The 18472-nt window shown below is 38.7% G+C and overlaps 1 protein-coding gene across 2 annotated transcripts; it reads right to left on the bottom strand.

Annotated features, from left to right (window-relative positions):
• Positions 1 to 16756, bottom strand: prdm11 (PR domain containing 11). 2 transcript variants are annotated; one of them, XM_056451708.1, is made up of 8 exons: positions 16530 to 16756; positions 13252 to 13361; positions 13086 to 13162; positions 12231 to 12490; positions 12080 to 12147; positions 9574 to 9761; positions 5721 to 6254; positions 1 to 5411 (listed from the first exon to the last, which is right to left on the bottom strand). In XM_056451708.1, exons 2-8 carry the CDS (start codon positions 13314 to 13316, stop codon positions 3256 to 3258), a joined length of 3348 nt encoding a protein of 1115 aa, XP_056307683.1. In that variant the 5' UTR covers positions 13317 to 13361; positions 16530 to 16756; the 3' UTR covers positions 1 to 3255. The 2 variants fall into 2 exon arrangements, with proteins under 2 accessions (XP_056307683.1, XP_056307684.1); XM_056451709.1 differs by lacking the exon at positions 5721 to 6254.
• Positions 16757 to 18472: the final 1716 nt, after the last annotated feature.

Genomic DNA, 18472 nt, shown 5'->3' with positions numbered 1-18472 from the left:
TAACAAAACAAAAAACTTTATTAAACCAATATTTGCTGAATATAGATTCCATATGCTGAAATTTGAAGTGTGATTCTATTATACATGTACACATTCTCCAGGCTTACATTTCACATGTAGTTCATATTTTAGAGTATCCAGTGTTATGTTTTCAGGAAAACAACCGTGTATGATTGATTATGATTATATATATGAGAAAATAGAGCTACCGTTTGAAAATTAACTTGAAATCAGAAGTAATGTTGTTCTTTAACTTTTCAACCTAGAATCTCTCAGTTCAAAACAGATCATCAATAATCACTGAAAAAGAAAATATGCACAATACACATTATTGTGATTACATGACACATAAATCAGGAAAATACAAAATCATCAATCTAGAAATTTACATTTGGTACACATAGCATTGACGAAAGGGGAAACATATATAGTAAAGCCTTTATGAAACTAAATCAAGCGGACTTTGGCTCATTTTATGAGAATTCACCATTGAAGATGAGCAAACATTTGCTTTGACACAACTACGGCATGTAACTCCCAACACAATATGAGAAGATATGGCATACCTCACTGTGAGGTAACAGTCTAACATTCAAAAGCATTCACATACATTTAAAAAATAAAATAAAATAGATTCAGATTTTTTTGGCAGCTCACTTATTATTAACCCTATTGCTATATATGTTATGACAACAACTGCTCATCAAGACAAGAAATGCTAACAAAACTTACTTTGAGATGACAGTTTAAGATATTAAATGATAATAATCTTTTGACTAAATCACTGCTTTTGAAATGTACATTCATTTAAACAATAAAAATGGATTCACTGAAACATTTTCCATAAAAAACAAGCTTTCTGAGTCTTTAAACATGCTAAATGTTCAGAAGTGCACTGACTCTAGAAAATGAAAAGGTTAATGTAACTAAAAGACGGCATTAAACTGCTTGACTTCAGTCAATAGACTGCCTGACAAAGACTTGTCGCCTATCCAATTTTAGGAACAACAAATAATAACTTGACTTCTAGTTGATCATTTGGTATCCGAAGTGGCTCATATGAAAGGCAAAGGCCTCTAGATTACGCTTATTTTACCAAAATAAAACATAATCATGCTTTAATTTTTAATTGTTTTATTAGGACAGTAAGGTCTGACATTGCTTAGACAAAAGTCTTGTCACTTGACAGAAATAATGTACAGTATAGAATATAAAGTCATGCTGCAGTGGAAAAAGAATGAATATTGTGTCTGACTCCATCATGAGCTTGGAGGACTGCATCCATACATCTCTGCAATGACTCAAATCACTGATTAATAAAGTCATCTGGAATGGCAAAGAAAGCATTCTTGCAGGACTCCCAGAGTTCATCAAGACTCTTTGGATTCATCTTAAATGCCTCCTCCATCTTACCCCAGACATGCTCAATAATGTTCATGTCTGGTGACTGGGCTGGCCAATCTTGCAGCACCTTGACCTTCTTTGCTTTCAGGAACTTTGATGTGGAGGCTGAAGTAGCGCTATCGTGCTGCTATTTGCCCTCTCTTGTGGTTTGTAATGTAATGGGCAGCACAAATGTCTTGAAACCTCAGGCTGTTGATGTTGCCATTATTTGTGATGATTGGGATGCAGTTCAACAGATGATTCATATGAAAAATCTACCTTCTGCCACTTTTACAAATGATCAACTAGAAGTTATTATTTGTTGCTCTTACGACTGGGATCAATGACAAGACTTTTGTCAGGTAACGTTCAATATTACTGCATGTATTTGTTTGAGATTGATAAATGAATGTAGTGTTTACTGTATTTCTAAAGCGATGATGTTTTAACATCAACTTTATTACTAAAATTGTTATATTTCAAATTTAAAAATATGACTATTACAAAGTCATGTTTTTAATAACAATCACAACTTTTTTGACCTTACAAAGTCATTTTTAAAAAGTAATGATTAAAAAAATGGAAATTTGTACAGCAATGTGAAGAAACAAAGTGTAAATTTCGTAAAACATGCTTAATCGCCTTTAAAATGCAAAGCTTGGACTTCAGAAACATTATTAGTAAGTACTAAATTTGCTTATATTTAAGAATACACAATTTAAGTAATATATATATATTGCACAGGAAAATAAAATCAATGGAACTTAGTAGCAAGACAAGGATAACAACTGAACATAACGTCTTTAAAAAAAATGTTTCTGAGCATGCACTGAATACACAAACGCATACAATCAAAAATACAAAAGCTTTGTTCTTATATGTCTTTGATTCCAAACAGCTATTTTTTGTTCAGGTGCTTAAATGTCTGAAAGGTTTCCTCCAAAAGTAAAGTGTTGTACAGTGTCGCCTACTAGTGGTGACTTCATGCACAATCTTATGTATCAGGTGAAAAGTATTGCTGAGGGAGACGGATAGTAATGCTATTTGGGCTATAATATGTTAATGGTTTTCTATTTTCAGTAAACATTTGACTATTTATTTTGATGAAGCATGAATAAGTAAACATTTGATATATTTGTTGGTTTAATGCAGAATCGGTGTAAAATGATCTCAGATTTCACTATAAAATTATTTGAAGTGGCTCATATTGGCTCATACTATATATCTTTCAATCAGCTTGGGTGTAAACAGCACGTTACGGGTGCCTGATTGCATAATGTATTATGGCACAATGACAAACCAAGATTACATAATTGTTAGGAATATACTGCATGGCAAAATAGTGGCAACTTCCATTGCAATTAGTGATAAGATAACGTAACGAACATGCTATGAAAATTAAGCACTTTTTGCTATTTTCCAAACACACGAGTCTACATACAAATGCTTTTGATTGCTCAAATTATATTGCAGATAGAATACTGAAGTTTTTTTTTTCCAGAAAGTGTGTCTCTTAATCAGACGGTGGCATTTTCAGAGACTAAAAAAGGTAGGTTCACTCACCAATGCCTGAAGAAATGGTGTTCAATCGAACATTCACCTAACAGTAACGATCCTCATACCTAGAAAACAGCATCTCTTTGGAACAAAAACACACATTACAACCATTTACATGAACATTTTAAAGTGTTTCATGTGCCTGCGACCTGCAAAGGCATTCATACTGACTCTTAGAGAAGATGCTGATCTAGGCCATTTAGCAGCAGGGCCAGTGTCAAACTACTTGGCCAATCACATTACAGTCCCGATCAGCCCTTTTCCAACGAGATGGCTTTTTGGAATCATATTGGCTGAGAAATTGGCTGCGATCAATCAAACATCAGGGTAAAACTCTGCATTCATATCCATATTGTGCAACACAGACTTTTGTTCGGTGGTGGACATTCTGCTCAGCACCTCTGTCGAAAGCGAATAGCTGTTCCCAGATTTCTCTTCAAACCAGCTGTCTAAAGCCCGCTTTCCGTCGAAGCTCCCGATAGGTGGCCCATTGACAGCCAAGGTGAGCAAATCGTTGATCTGATCCAGAGTCAGTCTGGAGCGGCTATTTCTGCGCACTTTCTGCAACGAGCCTCTTCCTTTGTCACAGCATGTTGTAGATGTTGGCAAGACTCTGACAATCTGCAGGATGTGATTGAGAAGAGGATAACGTTGCTTGTATCTGAAGATGTGGCTGACGACTTCTTTAAAACCATTAACACTACAATAATCAGCTTTCAGATCCCTCCATTCAACCACGATACTTCCTCTGGCATCTGTTCTTTCGATTGAGCGTTCACGGCCGGATGAAGGAACAGTCTCCAGGTGGTCGAAAATGACAAGGATCTCTTCTTCTCCATATGCACCGAGATCATCCCTGTTAAGAGGCCATGAGGCCAGGTCAAGGACCTGACAAGCCTGGACCACTGTGCGACTGCGTGGTTCAAAGCGCTGAGCCAGAATGCATTGACTTTGCTGACAGATCTTTTCTCGAATTGACTGAAATTTGGACTCAGCAACCCTTAAGTTCTTGAGGTCAACCCCATTAAAACTCTCCCGAAAATTGTCCTCAAATTCTTGCAGGTACTCCCCTGGGGAGTCCACCAGTTGACCAATCTCATGAATGGCATCCTCAATTTTTGCATCCACTTGTGACACCAGCAGATAATCACCCTGAAAGATGAAAGCAAGCCGTGAAAAGACAGCAATGACATCCAGGAGAAAATAAATCAGCTTCACTGACTGATAGTCCAAAAGGAACTGTAAGAGAGATAGAGCAATGGCAGCAGCATCACCCCTTTGTGTTTGGTTGCTTATGGTCTTCAGATGAGCAACCACCTCCAGATAGTCCTTAATTAGGGCATTGAGAACATTGGGTTCCCCTATGATCCAACGAACAGCTCGAATATCACCAAGAAACTCAGTTTCCTCTGACAGCGTCGGTGCTGATGACCTTAGCTCAGCCATCAAACGTGGGGAATATCGGTAGAAGCTAAGCAATTGCTTCAAGTTGTTCTCCAAATCCTCCAAGCAGGACAGTTCCTTCCCACTAATGGCATCCAGAACCTCTAAATGTGGGCGATGGATCATCACAGGTAGACACAACACCCATGGGATTGTCTTTCGAATGGCTACATAAAGATTAGCTCTTAAACTAGAGGAAATGTTTGAACCATCTATTCCCAAACCAACGACTAGCATGTCCTGGAGTCTTAGCCCAAGGACTCCAAAGGCACGATCCACAGCCTGAAGGTAACCTTCTACATTGCCTCCACAAAGCCTCTGTAGGGAGAGGAACTCAGTGGCAGGAAGCCCATCAGTGGTGGTGAACTGGACATAAACGGCAACCATATCCGCCAAGAGATCGTCGTTTTGTCCATCCATGATGATGCTTAGGAAGGGTGAAAGGCGAATCTTCTCGGCCAGATCTTCTTTAAATGCTCGAGAAATGTGTTGGATGAGAATTTGACAGTCATTTTCGTTCATGTACTGATCCACCACTTTGAGGTCGCACTTCTTGAGGAGCTCCGCTAAGGGGCGCAGATCAGAAAACGGCCGTCCTTCCAGAGCAAGATGATAGGCAGCATTCAGAAGAGTCATCATGTTACGACACATCTCCTCAGTCTTCTCCGGGTGCATTCGAAGTTTGTAAAGCTGCAAACACTTCTTGTGAAGATTGCTCTGGCTGTGCAGTTTAATGGTGTGGATTTTAAATTGCTTGGAGCCGATGATAAATGCAGAGGTGCGAGAGGACTGGACGGTGTATTGGCGGCACACGTGGCACCACATCTCATTCAGTGTAGGTGAATAACGGAGAAACCAAAATTTCTTCAGCCACTCCTGTTTGAATCTGCGAATCCGACGACCCGAACCCACCGAGAGTTTTGAAGACTCGTCTGCAGCCACCAGAAGGTCGGCAGAAATAGATTCATCGGCAGAATCAACGTCCTGGTCATCCTCCTCGAGGGCTGCTGCGACGGGCGTCATGGTGTCTGCAACAGATGAGCAAACAGAGCACACAATTAAGCTGAGCACCAATATAAATGAAGATTAAAAGTTAAGAAATTGGCAGTTTCCAAAAAAAAACACTCAATCACTTTATTAGAACTTTTAATTAACAGTGCACTTCCATTCGAAACATTTCAACAAATTCTGCAAACAATGAACCGCAAAAAAATAACAAAACAGTTCAAACAGTACTCAAGTGGACTTAGAGACTAATATATAGCCATACATCAAAATACATACACCAATATCAAAATTTCATCCATGGCAGATTTCCATCCCTGGTACAAACCTACCTCTGTGGTCCTCACCAGCAAGCATCTCAGAAGCTGGTACAGGCTTAACCTCCACATGCCCCTGTCCTCTGAGACGGTGCAATTCAGCCTCCAGCTCACGGATTCGACGTTTTAGCCTTACACAATTTGGGCAGAAAGATGTTGATGGTCCTTCACTGGTCAAGGCCTCATCCTCTTCCATGTTTTCCATTTTAATGCATTTCCCATCAAAGCCAATCTCGTGGTGATCAATTGAAGCCAACCCAGAGGTGAAGACGGACTCTTTGCTCTCTGCGTCAGGATGACAGAATACCTGGCAGACATTTGTTCGTGTTCTTGGAAAAGACAAGGTGCTGTTCAGGGGGTTGGTCTGACTTTGATTAGCCTCTAGAGATGCTTCCAGGACATCTTTGAAAATGAGGTCAATCTTCTTTTTCTTGGCCTGGGGCTGGTTTTCCGCCTCATCACTTCCATGCTTGCTTAGGGTCCTTCTACCGTGCATTGCAGATCTTAACACTGGGCCTTTGGGCTCCTCCTGGTCTTCTAATTTTACTCCTGTAATACAATAGTGCTGTGTGTTAACAAGTGAAATGCATGTAATGCTATCACCATATTAACTATTTTAAAAAAGCACAAATAATGAGTAACGAAATATAATAAAATTGGTTTTGAAAAATGTATGATGGCAGGACAATAAACTTTTCATCTATAAATAAAACATATAAACCCACTTCACTTACCTGTTAAAATATTGCAGGCCTGGAAAATGTCTTCTGGGTACTTTTTGGTTGCTCAAAAATGTTCAATTTGAAAAAAGATTCTCACAAAATCGGATTTGATATGTTGTCAACAATAAATATGGATGACATTTAGTATACATTTATGGTTATTTTATCCATTCATTTTCTTCTGGGCTAAGTCCCTTATTAATCAGCGGTCGCACAGTGGAATGAACCGCCAACTTATCCAGCATATGTTTTATGCAGCGGATGCTCTTCCAGCTGCAACCCATCACTGAGAAACATCCATACTCAATCACACACATACACTATGGACAATTTAGCTTACCCAATTCAGAACATGCAATCTCCACACAGAAATGCCAGCTGAGGCTCGAACCAGCGACCTTCTTGCTGTCACTTGCGCCACCATGATGCCCTGGTTCTTTAAATCCCTTGAAAAAAGTTTAAAACCTCCCTCTGCATTCCTCGGACTGTATAAAAACAGCAACCAAACTACTTTTGGGTTTGACTATTATAAAGAAAGTCTATTTGGAACATGAGCCCAAAATAAAAATAATTGCATAGTTTCTGATTTTGGGTAAGCTTTTTTTTATTAGTTTTTTTAAATATTGTGTTAATTTCTACTAAGAAAGCAATAGAAATTGTGTGAGATTCAAGTTTGTTACTGCTCAACAAAATGCACACTTCAGTAAATAAGATTCTATATAACAGAACTGATTATTATTTAAAACAGGGGTTCCCAAACTCTATAAAATCTTAACAAATGAATACAAATTCAGCAAAAGTCACTTTGAATTAAAACCATCTTCTAAATTAGGGGTGCCCAAACTTGATCCTGGAGGGCCGTTGTCCTACAGAGTTTAGTTCCAAGCCCAATTAGACACACCTGAAACAGCTAATTAAAGAGCCCATATTATGGCTTTTTGAAAATGCCCTTCCATGTAGTGTGTCACACAGCTCTAAGTGAAGTGAAATATCCAGCTAAGGCTTAAATCTGTAAGTGTACAGTGTTTAAAACTATTGATTCATCTATAAAAGAGTCGACTCATAGTGCTTCAAACGAGTCGTCTTGATAACGAGTCATTAGGTGTTTCGCGATGACGCAGCTACGAAACACAAGTAGTTGCACGCGCAAGCCCGGGAGATTTGAAACCTGCGGCCCCGCCCACTAACAGAAAAAAAGTCACACACACACACACACACACACACACACACACACACACACACACACACACAGAGACACACACAGACACTGGTCGAATGAAGTCATGCTGTGCAGATGGAGATTATTGACAGTTCACCCAAAGATGAAACCTTAGCAATATAGCCTAGCCTTGAGCAGTTCGAGAGCCTCTGGAAACTACCTGCTTACAAAGAAGACTTCATCAGTTTGTTAAAGGAAGGATCGGTAAAGACTGTCTGAACAAGGATCAGTGCATCATGAATCAGTTTCTTCCCCCATTTCACCAGTGTAAGTACGTGCGATTAAAATTGTTGCCTCGTTTACTCTAGCTTGCAAATTATGCATTTAGTTGTGTTTTGTTACTTGTAACCCCGTGTACTGTATCAGGTTAACTCTAAATATTCTCATATCGCGTGTAAAGCCACGTTGAAAACGCGACGCGTGCCGCTTTGTTTATGGATAGTCAGCTATATGTGTGTGTGTGATGTGTGTGTGTCTCCTCTGAGGACGGTCGTTTGTGTGAGTGTCTCCTCTTAGGAGGTTGATGTGTGTGTGTGTGTGTCTCCTCTGAATAGGGTAAAGCTCTAGGCAAAGGGTGATCAAAGGGACCCGTTTGTAAAGTGAGGACCGGGGAAATCTTAGGGTTGTAATCGCGGATGTAACTGAGGACGCGGAGGGGGAGGGAGGTGTCGCCGCCGTGCCGTCTCTATTCTGGACGCGCCGGCCCTGTGTGTGCGTGTGTGTGTAAAAAGAGCAAGTAGACTGCTAGGACATATCCTCGCCAGTTCTTGGACTTTTTGCTTGATAAAATAGTTAGTCGTCAGTATTTTCTAGTCCATCGTCTGTATTTACATTCACCCACTGGCAGCCAAAATCCACTATGAAGCGTGTGTACACTGTGACTACTTTTATATTGTTGATAATCTGCTGGGCATTTCACTCTGTCTCGCGCTGAAGCCTGTCAGTGTTGTCGACCAATCGCAGCAGGCTGTCATCGGTCCAATCAGCGCAGATTAGCTTCGCGCTGAGGACAGGTTTGGGTACAAATGAATCGCTGAACGATTCATATGGGAGTCGCTGGGATAATTAGGTAAAAATAAATGCAGATTATAAGACCATCAAAGTGTTGTTTGACCTTGCATGCATATTAGACTGTTGTTGGAGACCCTTACAACCTAAATATGACCCTATTTCATCTATAATATGGGCTCTTTAAGCTTTTTCTAGGTATACTAGAAACTTTCAGGCTGGAAGTTGGAGCTAATTTTTGCAGGACACGGTTGTTGCTAGATCAGATATGGTTGCGGCCAGAAGTTAACGAGAATTATTTATATTATTTATTAAATTTTCCATTTATCAGAATCATTTATTGTATTTTATTAACGCCTAACCCCAGCCCAACCCTAAACCCAACCGTCACAGTAACGTAAAAACAGTAGTTGTACAGAGTATTATTTATGCTATCAATTAAATTAGCCAATAAATTGTATTTTTCAAAGCCTACCCTCACCCTAACCCTAAACTCAACCGTCACAGTACTGTAAAAATATTAATTATTGTTATACAGCGTCATAAAAAAATGCTACTATAATTGATGTACATATCGCTGCGTACCAGATCTAAACTTTACCACAGGACACCGGCCCTCCAGGACCAAGTTTGGGCACCTCTGATTTAGAAGATGGTTTTAATTCAAAGTGACTTTTGCTAAATTTTTATTCAATTATTAGGATTTTATAAATAATATTTATTATTACAGATCAACAGTTGTCATGCCTGGATTTAGCCTCGCAATGTTTATATTAGAATACAGTGTGCTTGGATAAATCTTAATCTTTGACTCAAAAACAGTTCATATTGTTTTAAGAACTGTTTATTTTAAAAACTTTCAAAGCATCTTTCATCATTTAAGAGTTTTTGTCTCAAACACCAACAAAGGTTGTCTCACCTGTGTCCAGATTGCGGTCAATGCTGTCCCGGGACACACTCTGCAGTCGCTTCATGTACTCGCTGCTGTACCAAACACCAAGTTTCTCACCCACCGTCAGTCTGTGACACACTCGAAAGTAGATTTGATCGCCATGTTGAAACGCACTCAGGTTCTGTTCACTCTCATCAGAAGAAATCTGAATAAACCTGAGAAGAATAAACAAACAGCATTCTGAATATAAATATATTAATACAACGTTTGCATGTTTGGATATTGTGTAATGGAGGCCAGCTGCTAATACTGTAAAATTGGTGTCGTGACCCGGAAGGAACTTCTACCATGAAAACACACCTTTTGACTGTATCAACCATCAAATAAGTGATAATGACATGTACAGCATTGTGTTCTGCAGCTCTGCAAGTGTTTTTCTACAGTGTGCAGGGGGATCTTGGGTTCTACTATACCTTTAGTGTAAGTGAAAGACTTTGTCTAAGCAAATCACAAGTAGGAAAATGTGCCCAAATGTAGGTTTTAGAAATAGTTGGAGCCTTTTTAAGCCGAGGTAATGATTTTGATCTGTTACTAAACCGATACCAAATGGTCCTCATCTGCACCATATAAATTTGATTTTGATTTTGACACCCCTAACATTTGAGTGTGTGATAAAATGTCTCCAGAACAGACCTATGGCAAAACAAATAAACAGACTATGTTGTGTGTGTGTGTGCGCCATCAAACTCATGTAAGGCTCCAATGTTCTGCTTCACCACATACAGTATCAGAATTAATTGCATGTACTTTTCTACTTGTCCACAGATTTTTTTGCCATGCATAGATCATAGACCTCTTTGTGACGCTGCCATGAAATAGGCCGTTTACATATCATGTCTTTTCTGCACACAAGTTCGTTATTTCCAATGGAGGCGCACGGCTTGCGCACACTTATTGCCAGCAATGCGCGTGCATATTTCAGGTTCCCCCAGTTGAAAACATTTCTGCTTTTCAGAATGCTGTGAATGCACTGAGAGTCACGAAACAAGAACTGACCGATCAGCTTCATACTTTGTCTGATATACGTTTGCTTCATACTTTGTATATTACATACTAACACAGAACACTTAAACACCCAGTGCTTTTTAAATTTCTCCATAAATAAAACTTGTATCAGAGCTGCAGCAATGTTTTGTTAGTTTGTCATCCTCTGAGAAAATGGTTGAATGTCGCCGAGCAATGACAAAGGAGTGTGAGCGTAAATCGCATTAAAAATGCTGATGGAAGTGTCGCACTTTCCGCTTTCCACACACGATATTTGATTGACGGGTCTTACCAATCAATTTCCTGGTTCTGCGATACATTAGCCTTCCTGTATGCCACAAATGTTGACTTCTCTTTGGCACCAAGTCCTCCTGTGCTGAACTCATCATCCCTGTTTATGCAGGCTATTTCTCTTTAAAGAGCCATGAAACCCCCACCCCCTGTCTCAGCAGGGTGTATTTACAACTCTAGTTTGAAAAAAGTGTGTGAGTCCAGCTTGGTTTAGGTGGGAGTGTCGAGTGGCAAAAAAGGGAAGGGTTTGCATGGAAAGGGGAGTTTCAGTTCAAGCATGCGCTGATTTTCCCACAAGCAAAACAACACACAGATGTAGGGGAGAAAGACAGTGACTATGTTTACATAAAATTATTAATTTGTCGACTTTAACTGCAGTTTGGCACTTTCACTTTCATTCAGGAACATTTCATGCATGCCCTGTGACAAAGATATTGGATGTGAGGAACTGCTGGAAGACTATAGTATTGATGGAATGTTTGATACCTCACGCCGTATGGGAGAAAAAACCCCATTAAAACCCATTTATAAACCCATTTTAAAACCCATTTATAAATGCAACACTGACGACCCATGTCTCCAAACAATTCTTCTTCTTCCAATTGGTTTAATTACGGTTTGCAACAAAACATGGCATCTCTCTGCAGTCTGAACATTGTAACAGGTAAAAACAAAGCTATCATGCATATTAATGAAGTTGCACTTAACTCACAATAGAGTGCGTTGATTGGTTCAAACAAAGTCTTTCTCATGAATTAATGATAAAAACGCAAAGACGTCACAATGTAACCGCCAGTACAGACAGCCAGTCTACACGCTGGAATTCACACAATGATCACATCGCCATGACGCATCTTATTAATTTATTTTTAAACCGGAAGAACGAATTTGCTTAAAGTAATGCAAAAACAACCAATTTTCACTTTTTGTGAAATATATGTGTCCTAATAGTGTTTTTAGCAACGTGTGACATATATATGACTGTTTTAGTGTGTCGTGACCCTTTAAGCGCTTTAAGATTTAGAAATCTGACATATTCAAATCGCGATTTCGATACGAAATCCATTGATTGCACAGCTCTAAAGCCAGTGACACTAGTTTGGTTGACACTAGTTTAGTGGAGGGGTTACAATTCCACCAGCACACATTTCTTAGAAATTCTAAAGAAAAATTAAAGTGGATGTGATCATGTTATTACCTCATCCAGTTAGCTGTGGCTTCATCACTCCCATCGATGAATTTATATTTGCTGTCCTTATCAACAATCTATAAAAAAAATACATTTGATATTAGAATGTAATTTTACCTGCATTACTACAAATACATACAACTATGCTAACACAACCTACCATCCAAGAGTACGGCCCTGAAGGTTTATCGGAGGCCATTATTTGGCCTTTATAAGGACCAAACAGCGCCCCCTTTGGTATGTTTTCATCCATGCAGTAGACATCCACCTTCTCGCCATTTCTGCGCACTTCGATGCCTGAGGGTACAGTGAGAGCCGCCCGATTGGGCACCCCTGAAGCCACAGGGGTGTCTGGCACAAAGACAGGCGGCCCATGAGTAGGACAATCCTCCAGGTAATACTTCTTGCACTCCTCACAGACTATAAACGTAAAAAACATAATTATATATCTAAAAATATGTTCATAAATTTTCACTGATCTACACAGTAATCCACAGGTGTCAAACTCAGTTCCCGGAGGGCCGCAGCTCTGCACCGTTTAGTTCCAATCCTAATTAAACACCCTGATCAAACTAATTGAGTCCTTCAGGCTTGTTTAAAACCCACAGGTAAAGCTATGGTCACACTGGGCTTTGTGTGTGTGAAAAGGGGCGGGATTAAACAAGATGATTAGACATTAAAAAAAGCGAGCGATTGCTACATGTTTTAAATTTCTGTCCAGAGAGGTCCTGTTTTGATCCTCGATTGGTCTCACACAGTCAAGTGATGCGATTTCGCAGGTCAGAGTTCACCAAGCTTGAACTTTGCACCGCAGCAACATGCGAAACTTGACGCATGACCTTGCGTTTCCGGTCTGACTCATTTGCGTGTGTATGAATGGAAGTTTATGGGAGGAAAAGCCCAGTGTGACCGCCGCTTAAGCGTGTTGAAGCAGGGTTGGAATTAAACTGTGCAGGACTGCGACCCTTCAGGAACTGGATTTGACACCTGTGCATCAAACGTAACTGATACTTACACCAAAAACTGGAATAACGCTCATGCTCTACTTTTAGCCTTTTGTTTGGCTCTTCAGTTGACTTCTCATTTGAGGCACTAGAGTAAACAGATAAAAAAAAAACCTACTTAATAATCACAGTTTTTCTACTTTTATGCACTGTAATTGCTCTTCATGCATGGCTGACCTGGTGCTGCATTCCCCTTCAGCTTCCATGGAGGAATGATCTGGATTGGCAGAGGAATCTGCCATGATCTGGGCAGGATGGAGTCTCCGTTTCACTTCGACATATTAACGCTAAAGTAAAATAATGGAATAAGAGTCATCACAAACAGATCTTTAAAATCTGAATCAATTAAAAATCATGAAAAACAGAAAAACTTACTGATGGCAACAAATAAAAAATAACACTTATGCATAAATTTGGGTAATGTTGTTAGAGGAAAAACTTTAAATTTTACATATGAATACATAGCATTAAGAAATACTAACTTACTACCAGGGACATTTTTTCGAAGTTGGAACTTAGCTGCACCATATTGGCGTTTCGTAACATCTAGTTTTTATGAGGTGGGTTGTTAGCCCAACGCTCAACCCTCAATCTGGAGGACCAGGACATACACACATACATTCATTCATTCATTTTCCTTCGGCTTAGTCCCTTTATTTATCAGGGATCGCCACTGCGGAATGAACCATCAACTTATCCAACATATGTTTTTTGTAGTGGATGCCCTTCCAGCTGCAACCAATCACTGGGAAACACCCATACACACTTATTTACGCACATACACTACGGACAATTTAGCTTACCCAATTCACCTATAGCGTATGTCTTCGGACTGTGGGGGAAACCAGAGCACCCGGAGGAAACCCACGCGAACACGGGGAGAACATGCAAACTCCACACAGATTTCTGTGTGGAGTTTGTATGTTCTCCCTGTGTTCGCCAAATGACCCAGCCGAGGCTCGAACCAGCGACCTTCTTGCTGTGAGGCGACAGCGCTACCCACTTTGCTTAAGTAAAAAACTTGAACTGTATTGCAAATATTTTTACCCTACAATCCAGTTGTTTACATTCCTATGTTATATGTCAATTTTTCATCATAAGGCCCCAAAACCGTATAATCCATATACATAAATAAAAACAATATCAAATAGGCAAAATAACCATCAGACAAAAGAATAATATCATTTCTGACAATTAAAAACCAAACAAATAAAAGGAAAGAGAAAAAAATAGAAATAATAAACATTGAAAAAGCTGAATTGAGACTTACAGCTTATTAAAAATAGGAAAAGACCTGCAAACGGATTAAAGTTTTAGAAGCTTTTTGTTCTTAGACAATTGGATCAACAAATGGTACTGCGCTCAAATTAGTTAGTAAGTTTGAATATTTGGACTTATGAATGTGCAATTTTGCAAGCAGCAAAGTCAAATTCACCGCATAAAACTGTTTTTTTTTTTTAGACTGTTTTTAGTCTTTTCCCCCTTTTAGACCCAACAAAGCCCATCACTAGGGCGTAGCTCCAATAAAAAAAAAGTATATGTCAGTTTTAACCAATTACAGTGGGGCACTGTGACGTCTTTCTGGTTCTGCTCTTTCATATTATTTATTAAACGTTTTTGGTCACACTTTATTTTGATGGTCCGTTTGTTGAATTTAAGTTACATTGCATCTACATACCAACTAATTCTCATTAGATTATAAGTAGATTGTTAGGCTGGGGTTAGGGTTAGTGTAAGTTGACATGTACTTGCAAAGTTTCTTATAGTCAGTTAAATGTCTGTTGAAGGAGCAGTATCAACAGACATTAAGCAGACAGTCTACTAATACTCAAATGGACCATCAAAATAAAGCGTTACCATGTTTTTTATGATTTTTTTTTTTTTTATAAATCTTTATTTTTACAATCAATGGTTTAATAATGGAATAGTTACATGTTAGCCAGTTCTTTAATGAGGAAGGTCTACTGCTGTGATACATAGAATTTATCACAAACTACAAAACTCCTAAAAAGTTTGCAATAACTATAGGTGCTATTCCTTCGTGAGTATACATGCTTTTTAAAATCAATACAGTATCATTAGGAACCGTTACCATTCCAGAACCAGTTAAAACTATAAAAATAAGAGCTCTGTTCCTTGAGAATACTGTATCTACCCCTCCTGCTATCTCTCATTGAAACAGTCTTTTTGATCATTTAAACTGGGAAAATACGTTCCATACAGAAAAAGGTTTTCCTTACTAGTAAGGTAAAGGAGATATCTTTTAAATTATTACATAACATTTACCCTTTAAAACTTCTTAAAGAAAAGATTTGGATCAGACTTTGATACAAAATGCTTCTTTTGTCAGAATAAGAATGAAACTCTTCCTTACTTATTTTGGTCACGCAACTATGTGCTCCAATTTTGGCGAGATGTTAATTTATTTATCTCAAATATTACTTTACTTTTAATTTTTCTGTGGCTCCAAAAGTAACTATGTTTGTTATATATATATATATATATATATATATATATATATATATATATATATATATATATAAATAAATAAATAAAATCAATTTTAATGCCCATTTTTTTTCTCTTTTTGCAGATTTTATATTCAGAAATATACATTTTCAAATTGCAAGCAAATATTCATAGCATTTATCCAAGAGATTAAAATTACTTATAATTCCAGATTCACTAAACAAGCACTCAAAACAATTTGCATGGCGTTTAATATGAATAATCTATTAAATCTCTAAATTGCTGTTATCTTCTTATTTTGCCCTCTTCACTGGCAGTTTCTTTATTATACATCTAATCTCAGATTAGATAACCTATTGATATTTCTTTGTTAGATTTCTGTTGTTTTTTCCTCTTGTTTCTCTTCATTCTTTATTGGCACCATTGTAAATAATTAAATGATTATTTGTGTAAATGATGTGTATTGTATCTTTCTGTTATACAATAAATATTTAAAAATAATTATTACACGCTTTTCTAGGTTTATAAATGGTACCTAAAAAGTTGCACTCATAAAACACCCAAAACACGACAAGCACACGATAGTTCAGTAAACACGAAAAGTGACCGCAAGAAACCCTCACTCCGTTCTGCTGACGCTTCCGATACAGAATCTAGTTCCAAAATATTTTAGTCAGAAAGCTGCGCACCGATTGGCCAAGCGGGCCATCACTCACAAACTACCCGAGCTGGGAAAGAGACGAGTGCAGGAAAACAAATAGGGCAACAATGATCTCTTGAAAGACAAAACTGCTGCAAAGTTGTGCTCGTCTAAACACTGTGAGGTAAAAGTTGCACATACGATCAAGTGCAGGCGTTGACAATGATAGTGCGCAGTGTTTCTGCAGGCTCTGCCCCCGTTTAGCGTCTGCAAGGCAACTGGCAATTTGCCTAACGCTTTCGGAAGCCATTTTCATTGGCCACATTGGCTAGTGAATGTAACTCACCGTCTATAGGATATACGCAGTGCGTCGCGGGGTCTTTGGTGGTCTTCTTCAGCCGCGGCGCGTCTCGGTTTCGGCCGCTCCGAGGACCGCGGCGGCGAGGCTACGGCACGGGGGGATTTCACTAGTCCCGGGCGATGCAAAGTTTATCATCTCCAAATGTTTGTACCACAGTCAGCTGCTTCTCTCTGCTATGACCACCATCTTTTTATTACAGGAAATGACATGGAAAACGGAAGAAAGCGGCGTTTGTGCAGACCGGGCACGAAATTTCAGGAAAGGGAAAGTTAGGTAGTGTGTCAAGTTGTGCGAGGGAGCTTTTCGCGCGCGCGTTCATTTTTGGGAACGCGCCTCACGAATATTTACAATATTACGCAGGGGTTTTGTGTCAAGTTTTATAAGTGTTTCCCTTATTTTAGTTTAATTTCCTAGCTCTCCACAGTTCAGCTAAATCACTACCCTTCAAACTTTGTTGATAATTTTAACCTTAAAGGGGTAGTTCACCCCCAAAATGAAAATTTGCTTACTGTTTACTCAACCTGCAGTGAGTTTCTTTCTTCTGTTCAACACAAAAGACAATATTTGAAGAGAGATATAATCATTACTTTCCATACTAGGAAAAAAACAAATATTATAGAAGTCAGTTGTTTCAGGTTTCCAACATTTTTCAGAATATTTTCTCTTGTGTTGAATATAAATTGAGGTAAAGTTGGTTTTATATTTGCACATTTGTTCAGTGACAACTTGTGATATGCTCCCTATATTGTTTACCATAACACTTTGAATATTCGATCTGAAATCACGATTAAGTATGACTACAAAAAAAAACATTAGCACTATTGAATTGACTGTAAACAATGTAATACTTTGATAGTGATTGACTGCTAACATAAGTTCATAATTCAAAATACTTTTCTAAAATTATATTACTAAGGAGAAACTCTCAGCCTGTGAATATAAAACCAATTTGAACTCAATTGAATAAAAGTTTGAAACTAGTAACGGGTCAGTTTTTGGGTGAACTGATCTATTTAAGCGAACAACTTAGCTTTTTGATGAGTGCTACTTTGAGATTAGCTTATAGTTTGAACAGCACACACAGACTGCTGTTTAAGTAGTACTACAAAATATTAATTACTATGATAACATCATTCATAATGGTAAAATGGAACCATGTAGCAACTGACAATGAAATAAACAAAATCAACATTCACTACTTCACTTGTAAAGAAATAACAAAATAGAATCTTATGCACTAACTTTCATTTTCCTTTAGCTAAGTCCCTTTATTCATCAAGGGTCACCACAGCGGAATGGACCGCCAACTATTACAGCATGTTTTACACAGCGGATGGCTTTCTAACTGCAACCCCATACTGGGAAACACGCATGCACACTCATTCACACACACACACACACTATAGCCAATCTATCTCATTCAATTCACATATAGCGCATGTCTTTGGGCTGTGGGGGAAACCGGAGCACCCGGAGGAAACCCACGCCAACATGGGGAGAACATGCAAAATCCACACTGAAATGCCAACTGGCACAGGCGGGACTCGAACCAGCGACCTTCTTGCTGTGAGCCGACCGTTCTAACCACTGAGCCACCATGTCACCCTACACTCTAAATAATTACCTGAAAATGCTGCATTTCTGGTTTAGCCAATATTTACAACTATTTATATACATATACGGAAGATTCCGTTCATGGATATTTGACAGAAAGCAGAGTTTTACACATGGTTGAAAGTCTATACCTTTCAGCTAATTATTTTGCTAAACACAATGTGAAAAATAAGATCAAGTGATTAGTTAACTATTCAAATTTAACAGTTTAAAAACCTGTAAGGGCGTCACGGTGGCACACTGGGTAGCAGAATCGCCTTACAGGAATATGGTCCCTGGTTCGAGCCTCGGCTGGGTCAGTTGGCGTTTCTGTG

Source organism: Danio aesculapii, chromosome 25, assembly GCF_903798145.1.
Source record: "Danio aesculapii chromosome 25, fDanAes4.1, whole genome shotgun sequence".
Classification (NCBI taxonomy): domain Eukaryota; kingdom Metazoa; phylum Chordata; class Actinopteri; order Cypriniformes; family Danionidae; genus Danio; species Danio aesculapii.
The sequence above is the reverse complement of the archived record's forward strand: the minus strand, read 5'-3'. Positions and strand labels throughout refer to the sequence as shown.

Bases quoted from the DNA above. Each gene is read 5' to 3' on its own strand.
- prdm11 (XM_056451708.1), bottom strand. From the start codon at position 13,316: ATGGCAGATTCCTCTGCCAATCCAGATCATTCCTCCATGGAAGCTGAA. The intron at 13,163-13,251 runs GTCAGCCATGCA...TGTTTACTCTAG, and splicing joins GAAGGGGAATGCAGCACCAG to TGCCTCAAATGAGAAGTCAA. The intron at 12,148-12,230 runs GTAGGTTGTGTT...TTTTTTTTATAG, and splicing joins CAGGGCCGTACTCTTGGATG to ATTGTTGATAAGGACAGCAA.